The 14,764-nt window shown below is 42.5% G+C and overlaps 1 protein-coding gene across 7 annotated transcripts in view; it reads left to right on the top strand.

The window, feature by feature from the left end:
- Positions 1 to 14,764, top strand: part of NaPi-III (Na[+]-dependent inorganic phosphate cotransporter type III) — a 68,837-nt gene that overhangs the window by 44,772 nt on the left and 9,301 nt on the right. For 4 of the 7 annotated variants that reach the window (XR_013313893.1, XM_077663224.1, XM_077663221.1 and 1 more), the window contains exons 3-8: positions 284 to 385; positions 1,523 to 1,749; positions 7,326 to 7,422; positions 9,524 to 9,643; positions 12,195 to 12,239; positions 13,777 to 13,880. Coding sequence is in view for 5 of the 7 variants with exons in the window: in XM_077663224.1 (XP_077519350.1) it covers positions 284 to 385; positions 1,523 to 1,749; positions 7,326 to 7,422; positions 9,524 to 9,643; positions 12,195 to 12,239; positions 13,777 to 13,880 (695 nt within the window). In the remaining 2 variants the exon portion in view is untranslated. The remainder of the gene's footprint in view (positions 1 to 283; positions 386 to 1,522; positions 1,750 to 7,325; positions 7,423 to 9,523; positions 9,644 to 12,194; positions 12,240 to 13,776; positions 13,881 to 14,764) is intronic. The other 3 variants (XR_013313894.1, XM_077663225.1, XM_077663223.1) reach the window with 1 other exon arrangement.

Genomic DNA, 14,764 nt, shown 5'->3' with positions numbered 1-14,764 from the left:
TCAGCTTAACCTGGGTGTAATATCGTCGCCAGACGTGCCGACGGCACAGCAAATCAGAAGCATGAGCCAACCAGGCTTAACACATGCTTTCGCACGTATGCTCGGCTTAATTACGTTAAAACCCTACCAATTTTTAAACCTCACCGCGACCCCTTGCCCTGTGGTTGATCACCCTCCCTACACTACTGGAGGGATGTTCTGCATGCATGCATGCACGATAGACGCCGCTGTGTCCTCGCCAGCGTCGTGTCTCATGAATGTCTTGTCTGGCGTCTTGTGGCAGGCTACAAAGTGTCGGACACGGTGCGCAAGGGCATACTGGATGTGGAGATGTACGAAGGGGCACCGAAGGACCTCATGCTCGGCTACTTGGCTGCCTTGGGTGGTAAGTGCTGGACGCGCGGCTCTGAGTTGCAGCGAACCTTACGTCCCCTTATTTTTAGGTGTAGCTAGCAAGTTCATTTTGGCAGGAAATTCAGCGCGAAGGGACGAAGGACGGCTCATGGAACATGATAACCTTTCTTCAGACACCGTTCGTTCAAGCATCGCTCAACACTGTGCAGAGTGCACCAAGAAAAATAAAGAGGTGTGCAGAGCGGATTTCAAAAAAAAAAAAAAAACACCGTGTTCTACCGGCATCGCGACCAGCGCACTCGAGAGATTGTATAGGCGTTTTTTATCGAAAAGAAAAAATATGTCTGTGTCAGCACTCCCTCGGTCACGTTATTTGAAGGAGAGATAGGATTTTGAGATGCCTCATGACGTGTCGCATTTTTGATCTGTGGCGCAGCGTATTTGGTTTTTGAACTTTGGAGGTGATAGTGCCCTCTTCGCTATCTTTGTACTACGTGCCTATCGCACCTATGCCGTTTTTCTGTATGCATATATTTGCGTTCCTTCTTAATAAAACTTAGTTGCGAGACAGCGCTTGTTTTGTCCCCTTTCTGTGTCCTTCGTCCCTTCGCGCTGAATTTACCGCTAAAATGAACTGCATTCAACTCACCATTCTTCTGTAGCTAGCAAGCTGCTCGTGTGCTCTTATTCCGACTGACGAGATGTGCTGCGCAATTACCGCGTGACCGACTTTCGCAGTTTTTTTTTCTTTCCGGTACAAAATCAAATTTTCAACAACGTGACGCCAGCGGAAGTAGGTCATGCACAAATTCGAGCTTAGGAACTCACGCGTTAACACAGCGACATTTGTTTTGTTCTTTTGTAAAGTTGAAATATTGTCAACGCTTCCGTTGATGAAAACAAATAAAGCTTTGTTGCCATTCTCGTAATTCGGTCATTGGAAACGAAACATGCAGATACTGAAACAATTGAAGCGGGACTGTCGAGAGTAATATCAAGTGACGTGTAGGCAAAGGGGGCGGCTCGAACGCTTAGCTCCGTGGCATCACTGCAGGATTGCGGCTTAGGGTGAACAGCGGGAGAGAGGGCAGCCCTGGCGGCGACCCCGAACAACGGCGCGAGCGACCGAGTAGCGCTGAAGGACTTTTTAAGTAGCGCGCTCTCGCAGGAAGCGCCATTTGGAACATCCTGGCCACGGCGTTCAGCCTTCCCATCTCGGGCACGCACAGCATCGTGGGCGCCGTGGTGGGCTTCTCGCTGGTGGCGCGGGGCCTGAGCGGCATCCGCTGGTGGGAGCTGGGCAAGATCGTGCTCTCCTGGTTCGTCTCGCCCGTCTTGTCGGGCATCATCTCCACCGCACTGTACATGCTCATCCAGTTCTTCATCCTGCGAAAGGTGCGCCCCGCCCCCTCCGATTGGGACAAAATTCAGGCGTTAACCGACTGTCACGCCACTCGCGGCATACAGATCAACTGCCCAAGGCGGCCTGAAGCACGGATTTGGAAGCACGGTCTGCTTACGTGGAGGAATGCAAAAACATGAACTTTCTAGAACGCGGGCTATTCCCAGGACGCCAGTACGCTATCCATTTATTTTAATCCTTTCTTTATCTTTTCTTTTCCTTTTTGTTACTTTTTATGTTCAATTTCATTTATTTTAATTTTCTTGTTTTTTATTTATTTTTATTTTATTTTCGCGTCCAGGTGCTATATCGTCATCCGTGGCTATTGTGTCGCGGAAGCGTAATTAATTAACTAATTACAGTTCATCAACCAAATGTTTCCCACAGCAAGATCTCATCGCACACTATAATCTGACACAATCAAACTTTTGCACATTTATCTTCACAGAACGACGTAATCGTGCAGAGAAAGTTTTGCTGACACGAAACACTGGACATAGACACGGGGCTATTGTGGCATCAAGGTGTAATTTTTGCGTTTAATAATTAGAGTAATTGATTAATTTAAATTAACTGACTACAATTCATCAACCAAATTTTGCCCACAGCAAGATCTCGTCACGCACATCTAATACAACCTTTTTCACATATATCTCATCACACACTATCTAACACAACCAAACTTTTGCACATATATCTTTAAGAATGATGCAATCGTGCGGAGAAGCAGAAGCTATGTCGACACCTGTGGCTATTGTGACATCGAAGTGTATTTTTTCCATTTAATTAATTAACTAATTGCACCACATCCACTAAATTTTTTCCCACAGCGAGCTTTTCACATGTATCTTCACAGAACGACTTAAACTTGTGGAGAAAGTTTTGCTGACATGAAAAACTCTGGACATAGCCATCTAATGCTTTTGCATTAAAAAAAATAAAGTGCAACATGCCACCAATAGATGGCTCGTGCGTGAAGTGATGGGCTCCAAGGTGGTGCACCGCACATTGCTTCTGCCGAGCCTCTGTGGGGAAAGTGACAATTAGCGGGTTATGGACAAGCTGGTAGATTTTCACCATGCTCTGTGTTTGGCAGCATAACAACCACTATGATCTGGGTGCAAGCCATATTTAGTTGCCTACCTAGTTTACAGGGGGTGCCACCTCCTACTCATCTCGAAAAACTTTCCGTAGGGTACTCTCTATTCAGTTTCACAACCGGTAAGATGAAAGAACTCTGGTAGCTATAGGGACAGTGACATGCACTAGTATTGCAACACCTGGCGAGAAACTGTGCTGTGGTTGCAGCTTTATTGTGATTGATTGCTCCATGATGCACTCAGCACTAAACATCTAAAGGCCCTACTGTTTTTGCTGGCACTAAAATGCTCCTTGTAAGCACCACAAGACTCTCAGTGCATTGTGGAGAGAGCTCCTACCGCATTGCATGTCTCAAGTCATATTTAGTGTGTTTGTACACTCACTTTTGTCACCCCACTTACTACCGCTTTTTCCACCCCAGATGCAAAACAGCAGGCTGGGTGAGTTGTTAGTGGACCATGTTGTGGCAAGCATATGGTGTGACATTAAAGCACTCAAAAGCTTGATGTGACATATGCTGTCATTTTCCCATGATTATGTAAGTTGAAGACCAATGCTTCTGTTGTCCTTAACTTCTGTTGTAATTCTGTATGTGCTGTGTCTTTGCCAGTACCCCAAGATAAATGCAGATACTCACTGTAACACCACATGACTTTTTCATAAATACTGCACCTTGCCCCTGCGACAGTATAGTTAGTCTTTTTGATATACACCCAACCTTTTCTGACATCCTTACTTCACTTAAAAGTTCTGATTGACCTCTTTGGCTGATAAAAAGCCTGCATTTATCATTACCATGACCACTTGTGTTTCTGCATTTCATTTAATTTATTCAGTAGTATGGTGCGACAGATTTCACCTAGTGCTATTCCTTCTCACCTTCTACGCAACTGCTGGAGTTGCAGTAACTGCAAGCTTATGTAATTGCTGGAGGCATTTACTATACAGAACCTGACATCAGGAAACTCATAATCTTTGCTATGCAAGCAAAATGCTGCAACAGTTTTATAAATGTCTCTGCTGCTGCGGTGCCTCAGTGGTTATGGCGCACGGCTGCTGACCTAAAATAAAAAAGATGTGGTTTCGATCCCGGGTGCGGCGGTCGCATTTTGATTGAGGCAAAATGATAGAGGCCCATGTACTGTGCGACATCAGTGCACGTTAAAGAACACCAGATGGTCGAAATTTCCGGCGCCCTTCACTAGAGCGCCCTTCATAGTCAGAGTCGCTTTGCCACGTTAAACCCCCATAAACTAAACCAATCAAATGTTTCTGTTGTTGAGAGTTTTTTCACAATTATAGCAGCTATATTTTGCTGCCTATAATACATACTAGCTCAGCTTGAGGTAACTTTATTCAGATTTTCAGCCGTCTTGCTTGAGGCTTTTATTTTGTTTTTTCTCAAGGTAACAGCCTTGAAATTGGACTGCATAGTTTCACAACTTTGGAGAAAAACATAATATTTTGATGATAAGCGGAATAATTTAGCGCAGTATGCTGTTCTCATCATTCAAAGAAAAGAATTTCAAAACAGCTGTATTATAGAGATTGTGAGCTGTCTGCCATCGGAGATGGCCAGAACAGCAATATGCACATTTAGGGTGGTCCATCTCTTACTGAACAGTAATTTTCTGCACTGTAGCGTGTTGTTCCTTTCCCCAGTGAAAGTAGTCCTGGATTTGTTTATGCTAGTCACGAGGCAATCATACGCAAATATTTTCACTCAAAAAACGCTGACCATTCACCTTTTGTTAGAGCTTATTTCCAACAACTGAAAGATTCCTTTTCACTTGCAGCGCTATCCTTTGATGTTTGCGCTAGACAGGCAGTCTTTCTGGTATTGCAGTGTGTAAAACGTTGCCCTCAAGCACATTTTTTTCTGTGATATAAGTTATCAGTGCTAGCGTTCAGTGCACTTGTGTCGTGATTCACTAGCCTTGCAGTGTGTTCAGAACAATTAGCCGGCAAAAGTTGCTGTGTTCAGCATCAGTACGCAGGTTAACAGCTTCGGCAGCACTGTCAGACGCATAAGGAAAGCAGATAGTGCATGAAGCAATGGCAGGTTCATTCATACCCTGCCAGCTACTCATTTTTCGCTTCCACATAACTGCTGCTTAATTGAGACTGCATTCGTAATGCTTAAAAATGCCAGAGCAGGATCTTGAAATTTCTATTTCTCTTGCGACTTGGCTCCCGCTTGCAGTCATTATTGCATTTGCTGTAAGGCTGTCACAGTATAGGACAGACACCTGACCAGCGTTTACTGTGCTATAAGTGTTGTGACCTTAGTCTTAAGGTGTGTCTCTCTGTTTGGGGTTTACTAGGAAGGCAATGCCAAGTGGAATGGGCACACTTTAAAACAAAGGTTACTAGTTTTTTGGTGTCGTCAGGGGCTCATAATTTATCCAGTATTAGGATGTTGGTTCTAGTGCAGCCCTAGTGGTTGAAGGAAGTGGACTTAACATGGTGGAAAAAATTTGCGGACAGGCTCACTTCTTGTGAAACGTCACTTTGATGATGCATAACAAGGATCAAAGGCTAGTGCAATCTTCAAAAAAAAAATTCAGCACTCTCATTCTACTGTGGTACACATGTCTGCTCAAATGTGTTAGATGCATGCATGGCCTGCAACTTAATGCACCCGCAGAATCATTGCAGTGCCATTGAGTGCCTTTCATTGTTGCACGATATGATTCCAAGCGTTGTGTCGAGCCTGTTTCTGTAGTGGCAAAAAAAAATCTGCATCTTACTATGTATAATGACCATTGCAGCCAAATATATGTTAGAGCTGAATATAAAGATTTGCTTCTAAATGGGAATAAGTTGTTGGTGCAACAACAGAACTTTTTTTTTTCACAGACATGCGACTCTTTTTCATATTCAATCAAGTCGAATTAAATCAAGTTTACATAATCATTTTAGAGATGTTGACAAAAATTACATACAGAAGGAGGCGCAACTGCATTGAGATGTGCTGCCCTCTTTGGCACACATCAGCATCAATAAAAATTGCAAGCTGCAGGGTTGACATCCAAAACATTAATCATGCAATGACTCATTACTTGTCTTCGGGGGGGGTTAATAGTGACTAACACGGATAGGCAAGAAACATTACAAGGCTGTCCTCCACATAATATTACAGTGAAGGTATTGGTGGTGTACTGAATAGTAAATGGAAGCTCCATCAAAGACACTGTTCCATTCGTCTGAGAAGTGCATTGAGGGACAGCAAATCTCTTGCCCATGGCCTCATCATGCTAAATCAATCATTGAGTGACTTTGTGATGGATATCAAAACAAATAAGAGTCTTGCATGCATGTGTGCATGCCACTATCCAATATGAATTGCACATGAGGAAAGTTGGTGCCAAACGAAAGCAATGAGATTTGAGAGCTGCACAAATGCATCTAAGGTTGGTGATTGTTGCTGCTTGCTTGATGTGTCTCCGCGCCAACCGGGAGGCTTTTTTGGGCTAGTTGTGAGTCATCCGAGATGAAACTTGGGTGCATCATTTTGACCCTGAGATGGATGAAAGCATTACAGCTCTCTACATCTAAAAAAGCTCCAACAGCAGGCTTGTGTGATAAAGGTCGCAATCTCTGCTTTCTTGGACTTTGAAGGAATTCTGATGGTCATTTACCTCACTAAGGGCCAGACAATCAATGCAGAGTATTTCTCAAACCTGTTAGAAAAATGGAAAGCTGCCGTTGGGGGAAAAACATCTTCGAAAGTTGGAATGTGGCATTTTCCTGCAGGGTAACGCATGCTACTATATGCAGCACGCCGTTTCCTGGAAATGATCAATGCCTGCGCCTTTGAGAACCGTTATTGCAATCGCTTTACTCTCCTGACTCCATCATTTCTCTCCCACGAAGAAAAGCCCTAGAGGACAACATTATCTACCAGGCAGTGGATTAGTGGGTGCTGTTGATAACTGGTACAACTCCCAAGATGGATCCTTTCTTTTTTTTTTTGTAAAGATTTGACTAACCTTGATCAAGCACAGGTAGGAAAAGTACGTGGAAGGGTAGTGAGAATACGGGAAGGAAAAGCCCGGTGTTCTTCATTCTTGAACAACCACGTTGCACTTTTGCGCTGAACTTTTTTCCAGCCCCTGTATGTGCAAGGCCATTCGATACTTAACATGACCAGAGAAGTGGTTATGCATGTGCTTGACATCCTGTTTCACGATTTGCTTATTTCAATAACAGTGCTGTTCTTCATGCAAACCAGACAATCTGTTTGCGGTTTCAAAGTGTTCATTGAAACTGCTTTCTTGTTCTGCAGGTTTAAGCAGTTTTTGTAAACTTGGCTCTGCCAAGCAGGCAAGCTTGTGTAGCAGCTGCTAACCATAATGACATTATGTTGGGTGCAGTTCTATAAGTTGCATAAATTTTGTATATAAGCAATTGAATAAAAATAGAGTTTAGCTTATATTGGTGTTTCCTTCCCTTCTTTTAACCACAGGAAAAGCCATTGGAGCCTGGCCTGCGATCACTGCCCTTCTTCTATGGCTTCACTCTCTTCATCAATGTCTTCTCTGTTGTGCATGATGGACCACATTGTAAGTGCTGCACTTCTGGGCTAAAAGATACGTGTTTGTTTTAATGGACAGTTTTATCTACTACTGTACAGTGCACTAAGTAGAAAAAATTGAGTGCTCATGTTGAAGAAATGTTGCATATAAGCCTGGAAAGCATGTCCTTGCGCCATAGCTTTATCCAGCTCTGTTCAGAGCATTTATCTGATCTAGTCCTGCGTTGTGATAACAATCATTGCTGAAAACATGTTAGCAACTCAGGTTTCAGATGACTCTGAACGCCCATAAATCCCAGAAAGTGTCCCAGGAAAAAAAAAAAGCAGTTGGAAGTTCAGAATGCATTTGGGATCAATTAGCTAGAAACTACTTGTAACTATTTGAAAAAACTTTGGCTTCTGTTTGGTTTTCATTGGGTCACTGTTATGTTCTCTGAACTTTCACTTTCTTCTTTCACATGCCAAGCCTGTTTTTTGGCACCAGTTTTATGATCCCACTTTTACATTCTCAAAGTGGGGCTTTTAATGTAAGAGGATGCTAGAGGATACTGAAATCGGTGAGTTGGAATGGCTTCATAGCTAACAGAAGCGGACGAGAAGAAAAGATAAGCACACATGAGCACTGTCTCAAGGCTGGTTTTTGATCACAAAGGCAACAAAATATGTAGGTTGAAAGAACATGAAAAATATGAAAAAATCTAGGCACAAAACAGATGTGTATAGAGAGGTTAGGCAAAAAAAAAAAATTCTTCCAGTGTAGAACGGTTTCACCACTGTTGCAAGGCATGCAAGCTCTATTTTGGTCAAGGCAATGGAGGGATCAGTTGCACTGCTGTCATCATCTTTTATCATGATCCTCCAGGAATGATCTGTTCATAAAATTTAGATATGATTGTCATTTGAGTGTACCGTTTTGCTGTACCAGGTGTCACTCTGTGTGTTACTTTAATTAGTCACAACCATGTATCTCTATGTACATACAAAAAGTATGGTGGGGCAGCCTAAAAAGAATGTAAACAATTAAGCCCCTGCCTGTGCCACTACGTATAACAGGCTTTCTCTGTACATACAGGAGCACGGTGCCAGAACATGACTATAATTTCTGTCTGCATGTAATGCTTAAGGGTAATGGAAAAAATCAGGTAACAGGTGCTGGCATGGACAAACTTTTTTCTACCGGCAAAAATACTGATACACTACGTGGTATGTCAGTGGTGCACATCACTTTTCAGCATAGTTGCCATGCTTCTCCAAACATCTGTTTTAATCGTTCACCAAGGCTTCAATTTCGGTGTTGAAGAAATATGTGTCGATCTGTTCTAATCGTTCACCAAGGCTTCAATGTCGGCGTTGAAGAAATATGTGTCAAGTCCATGAAGATATGCACGGATTGCTGAACTTCTGTATTGCTTGTGAATCGGTGAGGGTCATTTGGGACTACAGAGGCCAGCTGCTATTTTATTTTCTCACCAGAAGAGCAGAGTAAATGCTGCTACTCATTGTCATACACTGTGGTGGTTGTCGGGGGCCGTTCACAGAAAATGGCGTGGACTTTCTCGACAAATGTTGCTGCATGACAGTGGCCACATGACAGTGGCCAACCACACTCAGCCACAGTCAGTGCACATGCATTGTTACAACATTTCCGGTGGAAGATGCTAGACCACCCTCCTTCCATCTCTCTCCATCTCCAGTTCCTTCTCTTTGGAACATTGAAGATGCACCTGTGTGGTAGGCACAAACAGTATACAGAGGTTTAGCAAGGCTTCATAATGAAACTTCACGAACTTGACACAGGTTTCTTCTACAGTGTATATAGGTGTATTGTTGGAACAAATGTTGGGATAGGCATGGTGACTATGCTGAAAAGTGATGTGCACCAGTAACATGCTGCTGTGTCAGTATATCTGCTTATGGCATAAATTTTGTCCATGCAAGCCCTTGCTACCTTACTTTTTTAATAACCCTTGTGTTAAGGGAAAAGACTCCCAAAGAAGCTTTTCACTCTGCATCAAGGAAAAAGTTGATGTGCAAGAGATTTGAATGATGCAAAGCAATTTTTTACTTTTCTGCTAGGATTTTTGGTTCTTGTGGTTGCGTTCAAATCACTGCTTTTTTTTTTCTTCCAGTGCTAAGGTTCAATCTCATTCCTTGGTGGGGTGCCATGATCATCGCCGTCTCGATCGCTGTGATCGCCATCATTGTTGTCTGGTTCTTCATTGTTCCTCGTCTTAGGGTCACCATTGAGAGTGAGTGAGAGAGCATGCACTGTGATTGCACCTAGCATGTTGGGTTGTTCATAACAAAATTTGCACATGTATCTCGGGGTTTGTGCGTGAAAAAAATATATATATATGTATGCTTGTATTGTACAGTAAAAGCTCATTAATTCGAACTTACGGTTAATCTTAACTAGGAGCCTCTGGCTGACACCGCTCCTCTTAGATAGAAGTTGAGCCGTAGTGAATAAAGCACGCTCCAAATTTACCAGAGATGTAAAACAATGGAAAAGAAAAAAATGGAGCCCGCGTTCCGGTGCATGCCGTAGCAGGTTTTCGCTGCCGGAGCACTCGCCCATGCCGCTGATGATTCGGCGCAAGCCGTTCCAAGTTTTCGCTGCGTCGCACGCATGGACAGCAGCGTGGAGACGTAGCAGCCCTTGAGTGACACCAATATAATTGAGGCTACATGCCCCCAGAAGATGTCGCAGGGCTCGCATGTGGTGAGAACAGCCAACAGCGATGGGTCCGACGGCGGCGACAAGACTATGCCACTGCCAAGTGCACATGAAGTAGCGTCAGCGCTCGATGTTTTAGTGCGCCACTTCTCTGTCAATGAGAACTCTGACGTTGCACAAGAGCTTTGGGCAAGCTGCAGATGATGCTGATGGAGTCTTGGCAAAAGAAACGCAAGCAAATGCACTTTGCTGATTACGTTTAATTTTGACAACCCTTCCCCGTAAATAAACATGTTTTGGAGCATAAAAAGCATCATATATTCCAGCACTAAAGCTTGCTGCTCAAGCCACGAATGCATTCCAGTATTTGTTCCTGGCGCATAACTGGCCGATCAATTTATTTCATTTCCCATTAGGACCAGATGCATTTAATTCTCAGAACCGCCCGCCACAAACATGTAGTAGCGCCTAGCTCACGATAACGAGTCTAGATGTGACTGCTTCGGGTTCCGCCCGTATGGCAGGGCGCTATGACCGCTCATTTTAGCGGCCATTCAATAATTTGAACTTCGCTTAATTTGAACAATTTTCCAGTTGCCTTCAAGTTCGAATTAATGAGCTTTTACTGTAACTGCCACATGCAAAAAAAGTACAATAACAAGGTCTTACTAGCATCTCAACTGATGACTAGTTACTTTGGTGAAGACAGGTACCTAGTCGAAGCATTAGTACTGAAGCATTTTTAATGCGAGAGCATTATAAGCCTCATTGGGGGGAAAAAAAAAATGTGTTATCGGCCATAAAATTCACTCATTGGCTTGAGAGAAGTGACATCACCACAGCAGACAATTCTCTTTGGCTGGAGGGAAGTGGCATCACCACACCCGAAGTGATGATCACCAGACTGGAATTGACATCACTGCCAATAAGGCCATCAGCAGCTTCTAATGCTATCGCGTTAGCAATACATAAGGTAATTACGAAATTAGATGTCCCTGTGAATTTTTTCAAGTGCATCACTCTGTTTATGACCATATTGCCTTCAGGTTCATTGTGTCTTTTTCTGGATAGTTATATTGCTACGTGCCACTTCATACCTTACGCTACATGGAAGGGAAAAAAATATTCAACAGTTTCACATCCTCACTGTGAGGTTAGCTGCTCGGTGTCTCCAACTCTGGATAAATATTTACTATACTGCTGCACATGAAAGCAATGTGTGACTTTCACAACTATGCTTAAAGAAGTAAGGGAACGTACCAAATCTGAGGCACTTTACTCACTAACATTTCCTAGCTACCTGCATCACCTGCAAGGGCAATGCACGTGTCTAATAAAGAAAAATAAAATAAATAAATAATTTAGTGTGGTTGTGATGTGCGACTATGTAGGTAGATAAAGAAAAGGTGCTCAAATATGTCAGTGCAGTGAGTTAGAGTCCTCATTCAAATTTTGTTATATTCAACCCTCTGTGAAGGCCTTTCTTTCGCTGTTTTCTGTTGCTAGTATCAATCATTCTTGAAAAAGGTGTGATTTAAAGAATTGTTTCATCACCTTGTTGAAGTCTGTAGCTAGCCAGGAGCTTTTGCACAAGGCAGGCGATCATAGTTAATGGCTTTAATTGCAATACAACCATCTGACCACTTATGCAATATGTACAGAGTCAAATGTGTCATATCAAATTAGGTGAAATGATATAACATATTTAACATCTTGTCAAACATTGTTATTTCACAGTTGGTTCTGGATTAAGATGATGAGGCAGCCTGCCTATGTGTAAAGTTGTGTGCATGATTAGGTAGGAAGGCTAATTTGAGATGTTTTCATTGCTGTCACAGCTACAATTTCAGTTACTGACTATTTTAATGCTTATGTAGAAATGGGCTTGTTTTCTGGCATTAAAATTATTTTTTTGCAAATGACACTGGTATGCCTCCTAACATGAACTCCTGCACTTATCTGCACATTTGCCTTTTTGCCTCCCACGTACATTCAATTTAGGCATTGCACGTGAGTTATTAAAGCTGACCGTAAGCGGCTTTTACTTTGCATGCAATCAGCATATTGCTGGTCCTGACTTTTTTCTAACAGCATCGCATGCTCATCTTTGCATGTACTCCTAGGGGACATTTCCAGTGATGCTGATAATGACCGAATAACCATGACTGGTTAGTAAGTTTTCTTTTTCTTTCATAGATATTATTTTATATTGCTTTAGCAGAATTTTCTTTCCTTTTAACCATTAAGTGCTTATAATATAGCTGGTGCCCTGGAGGTTTCAAAGTGCAAATTTGGTAACCGAAGCCAACTTGGAAGCAGATTTTGAAAATATAACCAATTGCTCAGGTATCAGTTAGGCTTTAAAGTTTCAAGCACCTGAGTATAGCTACTGGCATGTTGAATAAACACTCGAGGTACAGAGCAGCGACGATTTGAGGGACTGTGATAGGAACCGATCAGTTATGTCTAGTGTAATGCAGGTAAGTTTCTTTGCTCCATAACAGATGGCACTAAACTACCCACTGTTTGACATCTTTGTTAATGGCTTTATTGTCATCAACAGGATAACCTGGCATTTTTTTTTACTCTCTGTTGATGCATTATTGACAGAGACATCTACAAAATCATCTGGGTGTTCTGGCAAGTACACAAAACCTGGCCATGTTGTGCCCCACTGAGAACATTAATGTGCGTTTAAAGTGCAAGGACTAATTGCTCCGTTTTTCTGGCTCCACTGGTGTTATTGCTGCAAACTGCATGACTTGTACCATATGTGCACACCAGGTGGCGTGGCTGTCCCGTGCCTGCATGGTGATAATTAACCAGTTAGAGAACTATGTGCACGCTATAAAGATATACCGTAAAGCTCCGGACAAGTACCCCCGCTCATGTAAGGCCCCTCTCCCTATCTTCACTGTTATAATAATAATAATTGGTTTTTGGGGAAACAAATGGCGCAGTATCTGTCTCATATATCGGCGGACACCTGTAAGGGAAGGAACAAGGGAGGGAGTGAAAGAAGAAAGTAAGAAAGACGAGCCGGTGGGCTCGGGAATAATTTCGACCACCTGGGGATCTTTAACGTGCACTGACGTTGCACAGCACACTGGCGATTTGGGGAATTGCCGCCATAAAAACACAGCCCCCACGGTCGGGTTCGAACCCGGGAACTCCGAATCAGTAGTCAAGTGCCCTAACCACTGAGCCACCGCGGCGGGTCTATCTTCACTGTTAATTTCACATTTCCATGCTGTTCCTCACCTTACTGACATTGCAAAACATGATGGCAAAGGTGAGCTTCGTAGAAAAAAAGTGCTGTACAAGAGAGGAGACTTATTTTTTGTGCTGTTACTCGGAAGTATAGTGATGTATCTTAGCCTACATGATTAGAAGAGAGGTGTTTATTCATTCTTTATGCATATAGCAAGTAACATATTGCTCTGTAGGTTCCTCTGGCACCTTTCTCTCTGCCAAACGCTTTCAGCAGAAACGTTAGTTGAGTTCTATGCAAACAACAAGGTTCTTCGCAAGCAGAATACGATTGTGTTGTACAAGTGAAGAGAAAACTTTACACAAGGCTAATAACCACCAGCAGGAGTGTTTTTTAATTTTCAAACTGTGTGTTCATGCCGAAACCTTTGCTACCACTGGTATTTTATTTTGGTGCATGCAAGAAGCTAAAGCTTGCTGTTATTTTTTGTGCAGAGCTAGCCCAGGCCACCAAGGATCTGCCTAAGACTTTGACATACTCATTTTCTCCAAGTGATCCAGTGAGCGACGATTTGATAGACACAGACAGCAGTAGAAAAGTAAGTTCTTTTTTTGATACTGAAAGCTTTTGTAACTCTTTGTTCCTTGATGTAGTTCCTAAGCTTGTCACCTGTGAGCAAAAATAAGCCTTCTAAATTTTTCAGAACAAAAAGTGGATACAGACAGTCATTCTGGGTGTGTGTGTGTTCTGGTTATATCATGCAGGCTAGTTGGTACATCTTTTAGTATTCAAAAACTATTCAAAAAATGTGACACTAGAACAGATGCAAAAACCCAATGTAGTGCAGGCTTTGAACATGTAGGGAAACATCTAAAAGCACAAGCAAAAGGGGCAGTAAAATGAAGTTAAGCTAGTTAAGTAGTTAAGCTCTCTGAAGTTAGGCCAGATAATGCATTTTTAGATGGTCTGCCTTAACTTCATTTTACCATTGCTTTTGTGCACGTTTTTAAGTTGTTTTCCTCCTTCACATCCATGATGGCACATCCATGTGCCATCAGTGGTTCTCATATCTTTTCTTACGTTGTTGCTATTTCACACAATTTTTGGAGATACAGTGTATTGTGAAACTTTATTTTTGTCCTACTTATATTTGTCCTTCCTGCAATGGTCTCTTAGGAAATGTTTATGAAGTCACAAAATGTCTTGAATAGAAAATGGTGCTTCCTCGCTAGTCTCCTTCCACAGGAATTTTTCCGAACTGTTTTGCATCACAGGAGTTACGAAGAAGGGAATTTTAATAGTTCTCACTTCTGAGCTAGTTGAATTATGCTTTAGGGTAGAATTTTAATGTGACACGGATAAGCATGAGAGAGCGTGCACAACGAGCGCCAACTTCTTTTTATTTGGAAAAAATGCACGCATACATATGTATATTCTTTAATATTTATCAAGCATGAGAACACAAACGCGAGATATCTATGC

Source organism: Amblyomma americanum, chromosome 4 (assembly GCF_052857255.1).
Source record: "Amblyomma americanum isolate KBUSLIRL-KWMA chromosome 4, ASM5285725v1, whole genome shotgun sequence".
NCBI classification, from domain to species: Eukaryota; Metazoa; Arthropoda; class Arachnida; order Ixodida; family Ixodidae; genus Amblyomma; species Amblyomma americanum.
This window is presented reverse-complemented; position numbering and strand designations above follow the sequence as displayed.